This window comes from Odontesthes bonariensis, chromosome 1 (assembly GCF_027942865.1).
Source record: "Odontesthes bonariensis isolate fOdoBon6 chromosome 1, fOdoBon6.hap1, whole genome shotgun sequence".
NCBI lineage: Eukaryota > Metazoa > Chordata > Actinopteri > Atheriniformes > Atherinopsidae > Odontesthes > Odontesthes bonariensis.
The window spans coordinates 47,005,281-47,021,063 of NC_134506.1; the positions used below are offsets into that span (position 1 = coordinate 47,005,281).

The 15,783-nt window shown below is 49.6% G+C and overlaps 1 protein-coding gene across 1 annotated transcript in view; it reads right to left on the reverse strand.

Annotated features, from left to right (window-relative positions):
- Nucleotides 1-15,783, reverse strand: part of fhod1 (formin homology 2 domain containing 1) — a 45,755-nt gene that overhangs the window by 16,443 nt on the left and 13,529 nt on the right. The window contains exons 5-12 of the mRNA XM_075468811.1: nt 13,104-13,703; nt 11,919-12,074; nt 11,661-11,843; nt 9,572-9,691; nt 7,659-7,820; nt 7,388-7,578; nt 6,506-6,698; nt 6,163-6,346 (exon numbers count right to left, since the gene is read on the reverse strand). Coding sequence (XP_075324926.1) covers nt 6,163-6,346; nt 6,506-6,698; nt 7,388-7,578; nt 7,659-7,820; nt 9,572-9,691; nt 11,661-11,843; nt 11,919-12,074; nt 13,104-13,703 — 1,789 coding nt within the window. The remainder of the gene's footprint in view (nt 1-6,162; nt 6,347-6,505; nt 6,699-7,387; nt 7,579-7,658; nt 7,821-9,571; nt 9,692-11,660; nt 11,844-11,918; nt 12,075-13,103; nt 13,704-15,783) is intronic.

Genomic DNA, 15,783 nt, shown 5'->3' on the forward strand with positions numbered 1-15,783 from the left:
GTACGCGTTCAGGCTGGGTCCAGCATTCACCGTATGAAGTTTGGGACAGATTGGATAATGTATGTGGGAGTTATAAGCAACTTAATTTGTTGTGGCGAGTGATGGTGAGTCATCAAACTGTGAGGCGTCGCCACGCCCACGCCCTTTGAGGTTTGAAAAAGTTTCTCCATGAATTTTTCCCCCCATGTCTTAAGAGTAACCTGGCCAAGTTTGAAGTCTGTAGCATTAAATCTGTAGGACAAGTTCGATCTTATACAAGGTGTAGAATCGGTCAAAAATGGCACGAAAACGCACTTTCCATCCAAAATGGCCGACTTCCTGTGGACGTGGGACCATGGCGGCATGAGACTTTTTTGTGCGTCTGGGCATGATGAATGAGTGTACCGAATTTCGTCGTCCCACGCAAAACTAACCCCAATGTGTGGACCATTTTTAAGTACCCTAGGGGGCGCCACTGAGCCACTTTGCTCCTTCCACACACGATACCCTTCACATACGTACGAGGTGTTCAGGATGGACGTGTGTGCCAAGTTTCATGACGTTGTGATGATGATAAGGCTTTCAAATCACAAACACCATCACACGATTTTCACCGCCTGACCACGCCCGAATTGTTCAGAGTTTGGAAAAGTTTCTCCATGAATTTTTGCCCCCATGTCTTAAGAGTAACCTGGCTAAGTTTGAAGCTTGTAGCATTAAATCTGTAGGAGGAGTTTTATAAAATGTGAGGTGTGGCAAAAAATGACATTTCCGACGACCAGCAGGTGGCGCTATAGGAGGATGTCACTATGATAATATGTACGCGTTCAGGCTTGGTCCAGCATTCACCGTATGAAGTTTGGGACAGATTGGATAATGAGTGTGGAAGTTATAAGCGACTTAATTCTTCATGGCGAGTCATAACTTTGAGGCGTCGCCACGGCCACGCCCTTTGAGGTTTGAAAAAGTTTCTCCATGACTCTTTCCCCCCATGTCTTAAGAGTAACCTGGCCAAGTTTGAAGCTTGTAGCATTAAATCTGTAGGACGAGTTCGATCAAATGCGAGATGTGGAAAAAAAGAGATGTTTCCAACCCCCAGCAGGTGGCGCTATAGGTGGATGTCGTTATGATAATATGTACACGTTCAGGCTGGGTCCAGCATTCACCGTATGAAGTTTGGAACAGATTGGATAATGTATGTGGGAGTTATAAGCGACTTCATTTTTTGTGGCGAGTGATGGCGAGTCATCGAAATTTGAGGAGTTGCCACGCCCACGCCCTTTAAGTTTTGAAAAAGTTTCTCCATGAATTCCCCCCCCCATGTCTTCAGAGTAACCTGGCCAAGTTTGAAGTCTGTAGCATTAAATCTGTAGGACAAGTTCGATCTTAAGCAAGGCGTGGAATCGGCCAAAAATGGCACGAAAACGCACTTTCCATCCAAAATGGCCGCCTTCCTGTGTACGTGGGACCATGGCGGCAAGAGACTTTTTTGTGCGTCTGGGCATGGTGAATGAGTGTACCGAATTTCATTGTCCTACGCGAAACTAACCCCATTGCGGGCACCATTTTTAAGCATCGTAGGGGGCGCTACAGAGCCAATGAGCAACTCCCAAAGATATAATGTTTAGATTCTTTCATGTCGTCGACTAGCACGTGGCGCTCGCAAAATTTCCTGAGTTTTCGCAAACCTTTTGCAAAGAATAAGAAAGAAAGAATAATAATAATAACTAGAAAGCTGCAAGCAGCTGTGAGCGGGACCGAGGTGTGCGTACGTTGGGATGTGCGTACGTTGGGATGTGCGCACGTTGGGGCATGCGCTGGACGCTTGAGCTGCAGCTCTGCCCACACGCACGATACCCTCTGCGTACTTACGAGCACATAAAAACCCAAATGCGGAGGGGTTTTTGAAAATTTCTAGGGGGCGCCACTGAGCCATTTTGCTCCGCCCACACACGATACCCTTTACATACGTACGAGGTCATCAGGGTGGACGTGTGTGCCAAGTTTCATGACCTTGCGATCATGATAAGGCTTTCAAATCACAAACGCCATCACACGATTTTTACCGCCTGGCCACGCCCACACCATTCAGAGTTTGAAAAAGTGTCTCCATGAATTTTTTCCCACATGAATTAAGAGTAACCTGGCCAAGTTTGAAGCTTGTGGCATTAAATCTGTAGGAGGAGTTTGAAAAAATGTGACATGCGGAAAAAAGAGGTTTCCAACCACCAGCAGGTGGCGCTATAGGAGGATGTCACTATGATAATATGTACGCGTTCAGGCCGGGTCCAGCATTCACCGTATGAAGTTTGGGACAGATTGGATAATGTATTTGGAAGTTATAAGCGACTTAATTTTTCATGGCGAGGGATTGTGAGTCATCAAACTTTGAGGCGTCGCCACGGCCACGCCCTTTGAGGTTTGAAAAAGTTTCTCCATGAATTTTTGCCCCCATGTCTTAAGAGTAACCTGGCCAAGTTTGAAGGTTTTTGCATCATATATGTAGGAGGAGTTTGATCAAATGCGAGGTGTGGAAAAATAAAAATGTTTCCAACCACCAGCAGGTGGCGCTATAGGAGGATGTCACTATGATAATATGTACGCGTTCAGGCTGGGTCCAGCATTCACCGTATTAAGTTTGGGACGGATTGGATAATGTATGTGGGAGTTATAAGCGACTTAATTTTTTATGGCGCGTCATAAATTTGAGGCGTCGCCACGGCCACGCCCTTTAAGTTTTGAAAAAGTTGGCCAATGATTTTTTCGGCCCATGTCCTAAGAGTAGCCTGGCCAAGTTTGAAGCGTTTAGCATTCAATATGTAGGAGGAGTTCGATCAAATGCGAGGTGTGGAAAAAAAAAGACATTTCCAACCACCAGCAGGTGGCGCTATAGGTGGATGTCACTATTTTATAGGTGCGCGTTCAGGCTGGGTCCAGCAATCACCGGTTGAACTTTGGGTAAGATTGGATTATGTATGTGGAAGTTATAAGCGACTTAATTTTTCGTGGCGAGTGATGGCGAGTCATCAAACTTTGAGGCGTCGCCACGGCCACGCCCTTTAAGTTTTGAAAAAGTTGGCCAATGAATTTTTCCCTCCATGTCTTAAGAGTAACCTAGCCAAGTTTGAAGTCTGTAGCATTAAATCTGTAGGACAAGTTCGATCTTAAGCAAGGCGTGGAATCGGTCAAAAATGGCACGAAAATGCACTTTCCATCCAAAATGGCCGCCTTCCTGTGGACGTGGCACATTGGCGGCCTGAGACTTTTTTGTGCGTCTGGGCATGATGAATGAGTGTACCAAATTTCGTCGTCCCACGCAAAACTAATCCTATTGCGGGGACAATTTTTAAGCATCATAGGGGGCGCTACAGAGTCAATAAGCGACTCCCAAAAATATAAAGTTTAGATTCTTTCATGTCGTCGACTGGCAGGTGGTGCTCGCAAAATTTCCTGAGTTTTCGCATACCTTTTGCAAAGAATAAGAAAGAATAATAATAATAATAATAATAAACCTTACAGATACAATAGGGTCCTTGCAGTTTCACTGCTCGGTCCCTAAAAATAATAAACCTTACAGATACAATAGGGTCCTTGCAGTTTCACTGCTCGGTCCCTAATAATAATCCTTACAGATACAATAGGGTCCTTGCAGTTTCACTGCTCGGTCCCTAACTAGAAAGCTGCAAGCAGCTGTGAGCGGGACCGAGGTGTGCGTACGTTGGGATGTGCGTACGTTGGGCATGCGCTGGACGCTGGAGCTGCAGCTCTGCCCACACGCACGATACCCGCTGTGTACTTACGAGCACAGCATAACCCCAATGCGGAGGGGTTTTTGAAAATTTCTAGGGGGCGCCACTGAGCCATTTTTCTCCGCCCACACACGATACCCTTTACATACGTACGAGGTCGTCAGGGTGGACGTGTGTACCAAGTTTCATTACCTTGAGATGATGATAAGGCTTTCAAATCACAAACGCCATCACACGATTTTCACCGCATGGCCACGCCCACACCGTTCAGAGTTTGGAAAAGTTTCTCCATGAATTGTTGCCTCCATGTCTTAAGAGTAACTTGGCTAAGTTTGAAGCTTGTAGCATTAAATCTGTGGGAGGAGTTTGATAAAATGTGAGGTATGGAAAAAAAAGACGTTTCTGACCACCAGCAGGTGGCGCTGTTGGTGGATGTCACTATTTTATCTATGCGCATTCAGGCTGGGTCCAGCTATCACCGTATGAAGTTTGGGACAGATTGGATAATGTATGTGGAAGTTATAAGCGACTTAATTTTTCATGATGAGTCATAACTTTGAGGCGTCGCCACGGCCACGCCCTTTGAGGTTTGAAAAAGTTTCTCCATGACTCTTTCCCCCCATGTCTTAAGAGTAACCTGGCCAAGTTTGAAGCTTGTAGCATTAAATCTGTAGGACGAGTTCGATCAAATGCGAGATGTGGAAAAAAAGAGATGTTTCCGACCACCAGCAGGTGGCGCTATAGGTGGATGTCGTTATGATAATATGTACGCGTTCAGGCTGGGTCCAGCATTCACCGTATGAAGTTTGGGACAGATTGGATAATGTATGTGGGAGTTATAAGCGACTTCATTTGTTGTGGCGAGTGATGGCGAGTCATCGAACTTTGAGGAGTTGCCACGCCCACGCCCTTTAAGTTTTGAAAAAGTTTCTCCATGAATTTCTCCCCCCATGTCTTGAGAGTAACCTGGCCAAGTTTGAAGTCTGTAGCATTAAATCTGTAGGACAAGTTCGATCTTATGCAAGGCGTGGAATCGGCCAAAAATGGCACGAAAACGCACTTTCCATCCAAAATGGCCGCCTTCCTGTGTACGTGGCACCGTGATGGCAAGAGACTTTTTGGTGCGTCTGGGCATGATGAATGAGTGTACCGAATTTCGTCGTCCCACGCGAAACTAATCCTATTAAGGGGACCATTTTTATGCACCGTAGGGGGCGCTACAGAGCCAATGAGCAACTCCCAAAGATATAATGTTTAGATTCTTTCATGTCGTCGACTGGCACGTGGCGCTTGCAAAATTTCCTGAGTTTTCGCATACCTTTTGCAAAGAATAAGAATAATAATAATAAACCTTACAGATACAATAGGGTCCTTGCAGTTTCACTGCTCGGTCCCTAATAAACCTTACAGATACAATAGGGTCCTTGCAGTTTCACTGCTCGGTCCCTAATAATAATAACATGCCAGAGTGCCAGAGGTGGAGGCAGGACAAGACACACTAGCAGATTCAGCAGACAAACTCACCTGAACAGTCCTACAGTCACTAACAATGGCAGCAAAAACAAAGCCTAAAATGGCCGCCTGGTTTCAAAAGGCTCACATGGGCCACACCCTCCACTATGAACATATTACTGTGTTCGGATTCATTTTCCCTTTCATTCAAGTTTTCCGAAGACAAATCCCTGTTCTGTCTGAGGCTGGATCCAGATCCCTGACGTATGATCCGGATCTGTGAGGAAACCGACTCAGGAAACACACATCTGACCTCATGTTTACAGAAGGAGCTGCGGTTCCAGAAGCTGAAGGCCTCTGAAACAGTTCGGATTCTGAGCAGAACCGAAACAGTTCGGACTCTGAGCAGAACAGTTCGGACTCTGAGCAGAACCGTTCGGACTCTGAGCAGAACCGTTCGGACTCTGAGCAGAACCGTTTGGACTCTGAGCAGAACCGGCTGGACTCTGAGCAGAACAGTTTGGACTCTGAGCAGAACCGGCTGGACTCTGAGCAGAACCCTTTGGACTCTGAGCAGAACAGTTTGGACTCTGAGCAGAACCCTTTGGACTCTGAGCAGAACCGGCTGGACTCTGAGCAGAACCCTTTGGACTCTGAGCAGAACAGTTTGGACTCTGAGCAGAACCCTTTGGACTCTGAGCAGAACCATTCGGACTCTGAGCAGAACCATTCGGACTCTGAGCAGAACCCTTTGGACTCTGAGCAGAACAGTTTGGACTCTGAGCAGAACCCTTTGGACTCTGAGCAGAACCGGCTGGACTCTGAGCAGAACCATTCGGACTCTGAGCAGAACCCTTTGGACTCTGAGCAGAACCATTTGGACTCTGAGCAGAACCCTTTGGACTCTGAGCAGAACCGTTTGGACTCTGAGCAGAACCCTTTGGACTCTGAGCAGAACCGGCTGGCTGTTCTGGGTTCTTACTGCGGACGGCCCTGGAGCGCCTCAGGCCGTGCTGCTCCACGCTCAGGCTGCTGCTGCCGCCGCCGCTGATCAGGAGGTTCTTCATGTTCTCGTGCTCCTCCTCCTGGTCTGACCCCGCCTCCGCCGCCACGGAGACGGAGGAGGGGCTGTCCTGACGAGGCACGGCGCCCGAGAACTTCTCCGTCTGTAGGAGAAGAGGAGAGAGTCCGGATGAGTTCACCAAAGGAAACATTTAAACTCTGAACACCAGGTGAAGCCCCGCCCCCCCAGCTGCTGTGGGTCGGGCTCAGGTTCCTGCCGGTGACCTCTGACCCCTCCGAGCAGCGTCTCCGCAGACTCTTACCTCGGTGATCAGCTTTCCTCGGGTCTTGGTGCGCTCGCGGTGCGCGGCTCGTTTGCGTTTGAGGGTGAGGACGCGCTCCCGGGTGGTCCGGTACTCCAGAGCGAACTCGCTGACGATCCGACAGAAGCTGGTGACCTTGATGCCTCTGACCGAGGAGGACGGCTGACCCAGGAACAGCAGGAAGGAGTGGAACCTGGGGGGGGGGGGGGGGGGGGGGGCGTGAGGAGGCGGCGTGAGGAGGCGGCGTGCTCGTGTTTGTGTGCGCGTGTTCGTGTTTGTGTGCGCGTGTTCGTGAGTTTGTGTTTGTGTGCGCGTGTTCGTGTTTGTGTGCGCGTGTTCGTGTTTGTGTGCGTGTGCGCGTGTTCGTGTTTGTGTGCGCGTGTTCGTGAGTTTGTGTTTGTGTGCGCGTGTTCGTGTTTGTGTGCTCGTGCTCGTGTGCACGTGTTTGTGTGCGCGTGTTCGTGAGTTCGTGTTTGTGCTCGTGTTTGTGTGTGTGTGTGCGTGTGCGTGTTTGTGTGCGTGTGCGCGTGTTCGTGTTCGTGTTCGTGTCTGTGCTCGTGTTCGTGTGTTTGTGTGCTCGTGTTTGTGTTTATGTTTGTGTGCGTGTGCGCGTGTTTGTGTGCTCGTGTTTGTGTTTATGTTTGTGTGCGTGTGCGCGTGTTCGTGTGCGCGTTTTCGTGTGCGCGTGTTCGTGCTCGTGTGAGCGTGTTTGTGTGCTCGTGCTCGTGTACGTGTGTTCGTGTTTGTGTGCTCGTGCTCGTGTTCGTGTGCGCGTGTTTGTGTTTGTGTGCTCGTGCTCGTGTGCACGTGTTTGTGTTTGTGTGCTCGTGCTCGTGTTCGTGTGCGTGCTCGTGTTCGTGTTTGTGTTCGTGTTTGTGTCACCTGTTGATGACCCTCCGGTGCACCACTTTCAGGATGATGATGCGCTGCGTGCAGTCCTTCAGGAACTCCGTCATCTTGTTCTTCAGCACCGCTTTAGTTTCATGCTTGGCCACCTCTTTTAGGTTGTCCCATGATGCTTTGCAGCGTCTCTCCAGCTGGACCAGGTTTTCTGACAGCAGCTCGAAGTCCACCTGAGGAAAAAGCCACAGATCTCGGCCGGTTAGCGCCTTCTCGCCCCACGGCTGAGCTCAGAGCGTGAGCGGAGACGTACTTTGGCCGAGCGCGTGATGGCGGGGATCTCCGTGTACACGTCGGAGGAGTCGGTGGAGTTCTCCACCACCAGGCTGCAGGTGTGGTGCAGCAGAGACTGACGATGGACGGTGTCCTTCACCTCCACCACCTTCTCCAGGTAGCTCAGCTCGAAGCCTTTAGCCTGGACACACACACACAGAGTGGGATTATATCAGTCGGAGCTTCGTCTCTAATCTGTTTGAAGGAACAACAAAGTGCTGTGAACCAGTTCAGCTGGTGGAGATAAATTCCACATGTACACACAGAACTGTGCACGTTGGAGATTCTTATCCAGCACCACTCCCATCAGGGAGGTGTCTGATTGGTCCTCCTGAGGCTTTGCTCACTGCCAAACACCAGATTTATCTCAGAAAGTTTAAACTAGCCACACATGAAACATTTATGAGCCACTTCCATCCTGCTGCAGCACCAGTCGTTCCACATGATATCACACGGAAGCACCTTCAGCTGAAAGAACATGTCCGATGACCTTTAAAGTGACACGCTGCCACGCTGGACCCATGTTTCCGCCCTTTGGCCTCACGCTTATGCTACACCTGACCTTTTCTTTGGATTTAAATTGTCTTTATTCTTATTTTAGGAGCTCTACAAAATGATTTTTCATTTTTTGTGTAAACGTTACAACGCAAAAACAGAGCAGGTGTGTAAAGAGGGGCTAAAACCTAAAGAAGGACTAAGGAAGGGCTAAAGGCTAAAGAAGAGCTAAAGACTAATGAAGAGCTAAAGACGAAAGAAGAGCTAAAGGCTAAAGAAGGGCTAAAGGCTAAAGAAGGGCTAAAGACTAAAGAAGAGCTAAAGAAGAGCTAAAGACTAAAGAAGGGCTAAAGACTAAAGAAGAGCTAAAGACTAAAGAAGGGCTAAATGCTAAAGAAGAGCTAAAGACTAAAGAAGAGCTAAAGACTAAAGAAGAGCTAAAGGCTAAAGAAGAGCTAAAGACTAAAGAAGGGCTAAAGACTAAAGAAGGGCTAAAGGCTAAAGAAGAGCTAAAGGCTAAAGAAGGGCTAAAGACTAAAGAAGGGCTAAAGACTAAATAAGAGCTAAAGGCTAAAGAAGAGCTAAAGACTAAAGAAGAGCTAAAGACTAAAGAAGGGCTAAAGACTAAAGAAGGGCTAAAGGCTAAAGAAGAGCTAAAGGCTAAAGAAGAGCTAAAGACTAAAGAAGGGCTAAAGGCTTAAGAAGAGCTAAAGACTAAAGAAGGGCTAAATGCTAAAGAAGAGCTAAAGACTAAACAAGAGCTAGACTAAAGAAGAGCTAAAGACTAAAGAAGGGCTAAAGACTAAAGAAGGGCTAAAGGCTAAAGAAGAGCTAAAGGCTAAAGAAGAGCTAAAGACTAAAGAAGGGCTAAAGGCTTAAGAAGAGCTAAAGACTAAAGAAGAGCTAAAGACTAAAGAAGAGCTAAAGAATAAAGAAGAGCTAAAGACTAAAGAAGGGCTAAATGCTAAAGAAGAGCTAAAGACTAAAGAAGAGCTAAAGACTAAAGAAGGGCTAAAGACTAAAGAAGAGCTAACGACTACTGAAGAGCTAACGACTAATGAAGCGCTAAAGACTAATGAAGAGCTAAATACTAAAAAAGAGGTAATGACTAATGAAGAGCTAAAGGCTAAAGAAGAGCTAATACTAAAGAAGGGCTAAAGACTAAAGAAGAGCAAAAGAATAAAGAAGAGCTAAAGACAGGTTGGTCAGAACCAGCTGTTGGTGTGATGATGTTCAGGATGAGTGCTGGTTTCCTTGGTGTCTGTGGCTGCAGGACCAGCTGCTGTGAAACCTCACAGAACAGATGTTTCAGGAGCTGATCAGTTTCTGCACCTGTTTCTACAACAGTTTCTACAGCTGTTTCTGCAGCTGTTTCTGCGTTTGTGTGTGCGTTCTCACGTTGGAGCTGTTGAGGAAGTTTCCGATGGCGAGCAGCGTTGCCAGGATCCTCCTGAACGTCTGATTGGATGCCAGCTGCTCCATGCCCAGCTTCAGGTCGAACAGCGGCTCTGCGATCTCCTGCAGGGGGCGACACACGGCGTTAAACACGGCGTTAAACACGGCGTTAAACACAGCGTTAAACACAGTGTTAAACAGGGCGTTAAACACGGCGTTAAACACGGCGTTAAACACGGCGTTAAACACAGCGTTAAACACGGCGTTAAACACAGCGTTAAACACGGCGTTAAACACGGCGTTAAACACGGCGTTAAACACGGCGTTAAACAGCGCGCTAAACACAGTGTTAAACAGCGCGCTAAACACAGTGTTAAACACGGCGTTAAACACGGCGTTAAACACGGCGTTAAACAGCGCGCTAAACACAGTGTTAAACACGGCGTTAAACAGGGCGTTAAACAGGGCGTTAAACAGGGCGTTAAACAGGGCGTTAAACAGGGCGTTAAACACGCTAAACACGTCACACACGCTAAACACGCTAAACACGGCGTTACACACGGCGTTAAAAACGTCGTTAAACACGCTAAACACGTTAAACACGGCAAACTCGGCGTTAGACACGGCGTTAAAAACGTCGTTAAACACGCCAAACACGTTAAACACAGCGTTAGACACGGCGTTAGACACGGTGTTAGACACGGTGTTAAACACAGCGTTACACACAGCGTTAAACACGCTAAACACGCCGTTACACACAGCGTTACACACGGTGTTAAACACGGTGTTAAACACGGTGTTAAACACGGCGTTAAACACGTTAAACACGGCGTTACACATGGCGTTACACACGGGCGTAAACACGGCGTTAAACACGGCGTTAAACACGGCGTTAAACACGGAGTTAAACACGCTAAACACGTTAAACACGGCGTTACACATGGCGTTACACACGGGCGTTAAACACAGCGTTAAACACGTCATTAAACACGCTAAACACGTTACACACGGCGTTGCACACGGGCGTTAAACACGGGCGTTAAACACGCTAAACACGTTACACACGGCGTTACACACGGCGTTACACACGGCGTTACACACGGGCGTTACACACGCTAAACACGGCGTTACACACGATGTTACACACAGCGTTACACACGTTAAACACGCCAAACACGCCGTTCCACACAGCGTTCCACACAGCATTACACACAGTGTTACACATGTTAAACACGCTAAACACGCCGTTACACACGCTAAACACGTTAAAGGGGCGGTTGGTGGCGTGGTGGGTTAAGCAGGCGCCCCATGTACAGAGGCTATAGTCCTCGCTGCAGCCAGCCCGGTTCAAGTCCCGCACCAGACGGCCCTGTGCTGCATGTTGTTCCCCCTCTCTCTCTGCCCCCTGCTTCCTGTCTCTCTCCAACTGTCCTATCCATTAAAGGCAAAAAAAACCAAAAAAAACACGCCTTTAAACCCGTCTCTCCATAAATTGGACCTATCCGAGGATAACCTGAGCTGGAAACGCTGTGCAGCCGTCCTGCCTGTTTGGAGAGGGACAGTTCAGGAGCTCCACCTTCTGGGTAATTATTAAAGTTATGAGATGGACCTGCATCAGCCGGCTGGGATCAGTCCAGTCAGGCCAGAGTTTAAGGTCTGGGTCCAGCTCATGAGAGAGAACGCATCATTTGACCTGATGTTAGCAAACCTGACTTTTATTATTAGAATTAGATCTAAAATCTGTCTCTGGTTTGAGCTGTAATGGAGGCCCTCTCTGTTTTACTTGGGCTGAGGACCTGCTGAGTCTCTCTTTCATTACCATCAGCAGACGTCTTTATATCTATTCTGATCAGACCCATTCCGTCTGAATGCTCCCGGCTGCAGAAACATTCGGTTTGAACGCCTGATCTTCCTCCTGATGACAAGCTTAACTGAGGAACGCCACCGCCCAGCATCGTGTTCACAGAGGTTTAACCACGGCGAACCTCTCTGAGTCGGTGAAGAGGATCTGACCCCCGGATCCACCTGCAGACGCCCGGTTTGACCCAGCTCAGGCTGGCCCGTGTGCTGGTATCGTGGTCGGCGTGCTTACCTTCTCCAGAGCCTCGTAGTTCAGCTTGAAGGCCCACAGCTGCAGGCGGGGGGTCAGGGCGTTGATGGAGGCCAGGCTGAAGAGGAACTGCTCCGCTGTGCCCAGAGGGACGTCAGGATTGGCCAGCTGAGCCTCCTGGATCTTCTGCTTCTCCTCCTCCGTGGGGGTCATGGTCAGGATCTTCTGCTCGGGACAGAGGGGGGGTTAGCTGAACCGATCAGACCGATAGATCCCTCAGCAGACAGGAAGTGGCCGTACCTCGATGCCCTCCTTGCTGATGGCGAACTCATCAAAGTTGAGGATGGCGGTCTTGATGACGTGGACGGCCGGCAGGACGGTCATACCGATGTTGATGGCGTTGCTCCTCTTGGGGTCCAGAACCAGAACCTCAGACTTTTTAACCTCAGGGCCTTTCTGCAGAGAACCAAAGCAGTGAAGTTAAAGTTGGCTCTGATCCAACAGAACCAGAACCTGAAGCCACATCAAAGCTTAGGCCCCTCCCCTTAATGCATCCCTAACCATAACCCTAATCTTCATAAATCTAATAATTTCTCCCAAAAATACAATTAGACCCACTACCTCCCTTGGTATAACCTTCCCTCCCACATACCCTAACCCTAAGGGTCACAGGGCTAAAGCCCTAACCCCTCCAAGCCACATTTTAAAAATATTAATTTTCAAATATTAATCTTCATAATTTTGATAATGTTTCCCTAAAAAACAAATTACACTCACGATCTCCCTTGTTATAACCTTTCCTTACCACCTACCCTAACCCTAAGGGTCACAGTCCTAAGTCCACCGCTCCAAGCCACATTGTGAAAATATTAATTTTCATAAAGCTTAGTAATTTATGTAGAACTTTCATAATTCTTCCAAGGAAACAAATCACCTCCTTTGCAGCACACAACACACAGCTATAAGGACCCTGTGTCTATCGCACCCACTTGAAATACAACTCAAAACCGCAAAGAGTAAAAACTCTGAAAACCTAACCCTTACCCTAACCCTAACCCTAGCCCCAACCCTAACCCTTAACCTTAACAGTCCAGCTCCTACACCAAACTCCATGGAGGCTAATCAGTCGCGTAGGAGGGGAGCCACTGAGTAAAAACTCTCAAAACCTAACCCTAACCTACCCTAACCCTACCCTAACCCGTCCTCTGATCAGTCCTGACCTAAGCCCAATACCGATCAATCGAGCCGCCTCTCAGTAAAACACTGAAAGATGAAGCCCATCAACAAACGCTGCCACAGAAACATGTTGCTGAGTCGGTTCTGACCGCATCACGTCATGTTGTTCTTCTGGTTCCGAACATATTCTGACTTTATTCACCTGCACCTGTATTTGTCTGCTGTGTGAAAACATTCTGCACGATAAAAAGGAATTCTGATCTGTTCTCTTTCAGCACGATGTTTTCCTGAAGAAGCTGGGCTGGTTACCTTAGCAACAGGCAGCTCCTTGGCTTTGGACTCGAACAGGTGTTCCAGGCGGGTGGTGTCCACCGCCACCTTGTCCAGCGACGCCCACACCGTCCCCCGACCGAAGCGACACTTCTGAGGCCCGTCCGCCTGCTTCAGCTCCTTCCAGAACAGCTTCACCGTCTTCTTCTTCCTCTTCTGCGGCGCCGCCGAGGATGAGAGGGGAGGAAGGGGAGGAGGGGGGGGAGCCCCAAGGGGGGGAGGAGGAGGAGGCGGAGGGGGAGGGGCTCCACCGCCGAATGGAGGAGGTGGGGGAGGAGGGGGAGGAGGGGGAGGAGGTGCGGCCATGCCCGGGGGGGGAGGAGGAGGAGGAGGGAGGCCAGAGAGGCAGGAGGAGGAGGTGGTGGAGTCAAAGGTGTCCATGTCCAACACGTCGATGTCCTCCTCGTCCAGCAGGTCCGAGAAGTCCAGGTCTTTGATCCGCAGCGCGGCGGCGCTCGGCTGCAGCTGGTCCCAGGCGTCGGCGGGGCCCCCGGGGCCCAGCGGGGTCATCGGGATCTTCTCCAGGCGCCGAGCGGGGCCCTCCACATCGATGCTGCTCTGCTGCCGGAGGTAGCGGTTCTGATGGGACACGGCGAGACAGTTTACACGAATACAGAATGTCAGGTCACATGGTGTTCACATGGTGGTCACATGGTGGTCACATGGTGGTCAAATGGTCACATGGTGGTCACGTGGTCACATGGTGGTCACATGGTGGTCATATGGTGGTCATATGGTGGTCACGTGGTGGTCACATGGTGGTCACATGGTGGTCATATGGTGGTCACGTGGTCACATGGTGGTCACATGGGGGTCACATGGTGGTCACATGGTGGTCACATGGTGGTCATATGGTGGTCACGTGGTCACATGGTGGTCACATGGGGGTCACATGGTGGTCACATGGTGGTCACATGGTCACATGGTGGTCACATGGGGGTCACATGGTGGTCACATGGTGGTCATATGGTGGTCACGTGGTCACATGGTGGTCACATGGGGGTCACATGGTGGTCACATGGTGGTCACATGGTGGTCACATGGTGTTCACATGGTCACATGGTGGTCACATGGTGGTCACATGGTGTTCACATGGTGGTCACATGGTGTTCATATGGTCACATGGTGGTCACATGGTGGTCACATGGTGGTCACGTGGTCACATGATGGTCACATGGTGGTCACATGGTGGTCATATGGTGGTCACGTGGTCACATGGTGGTCACATGGGGGTCACATGGTGGTCACAGGGGGGTCACATGGGGGTCACATGGTGGTCACATGGTGGTCATATGGTGGTCACGTGGTCACATGGTGGTCACATGGGGTCACATGGTGGTCACATGGTGGTCACATGGTGGTCATATGGTGGTCACGTGGTCACATGGTGGTCACATGGGGGTCACATGGTGGTCACATGGTGGTCACATGGTCACATGGTGGTCACATGGGGGTCACATGGTGGTCACAGGGGGGTCACATGGTGGTCACATGGTGGTCACGTGGTCACATGGTGTTCACATGGTGGTCACATGGTGTTCACATGGTGTTCACATGGTGGTCACATGGTGGTCACGTGGTCACATGATGGTCACATGGTGGTCACATGGTGGTCACATGGTGTTCACATGGTGGTCACATGGTGGTCACGTGGTCACATGGTGGTCACATGGTGGTCACATGGTGGTCACGTGGTCACATGGTGGTCACATGGGGGTCACATGGTGGTCACATGGTGGTCACATGGTGGTCACATGGTGGTCATATGGTGGTCACGTGGTCACATGGTGGTCACATGGGGGTCACATGGTGGTCACATGGTGGTCACATGGTCACATGGTGGTCACATGGGGGTCACATGGTGGTCACATGGTGGTCATATGGTGGTCACGTGGTCACATGGTGGTCACATGGGGGTCACATGGTGGTCACATGGTGGTCACATGGTCACATGGTGGTCACATGGTGGTCACATGGTCACATGGTGGTCACATGGTGGTCACATGGTGGTCACGTGGTCACATGGTGTTCACATGGTGGTCACATGGTGTTCACATGGTGTTCACATGGTGGTCACATGGTGGTCACGTGGTCACATGGTGTTCACATGGTGTTCACATGGTGGTCACATGGTGGTCACGTGGTCACATGGTGTTCACATGGTGGTCACGTGGTCACATGGTGGTCATATGGTGTTCACATGGTGGTCACATGGTGTTCACATGATGGTCACATGGTGGTCACATGGTGGTCACATGATGGTCACATGGTGGTCACATGGTCACATGGTGTTCACATGGTGGTCACATGGTGGTCACATGGTGGTCACATGGTGTTCACATGGTGGTCACATGGTGGTCACATGGTGGTCATATGGTCACATGGTGTTCACATGGTGGTCACGTGGTCACATGATGGTCACATGGTGGTCACATGGTGGTCACATGGTGTTCACATGGTGGTCACATGGTGGTCACGTGGTCACATGATGGTCACATGGTGGTCACATGGTGGTCACATGGTGGTCACGTGGTCACATGATGGTCACATGGTGGTCACATGGTGGTCACGTGGTCACATGGTGGTCACATGGGGGTCACATGGTGGTCACATGGTGGTCACATGGTGGTCATATGGTGGTCACATGATGGTCACATGG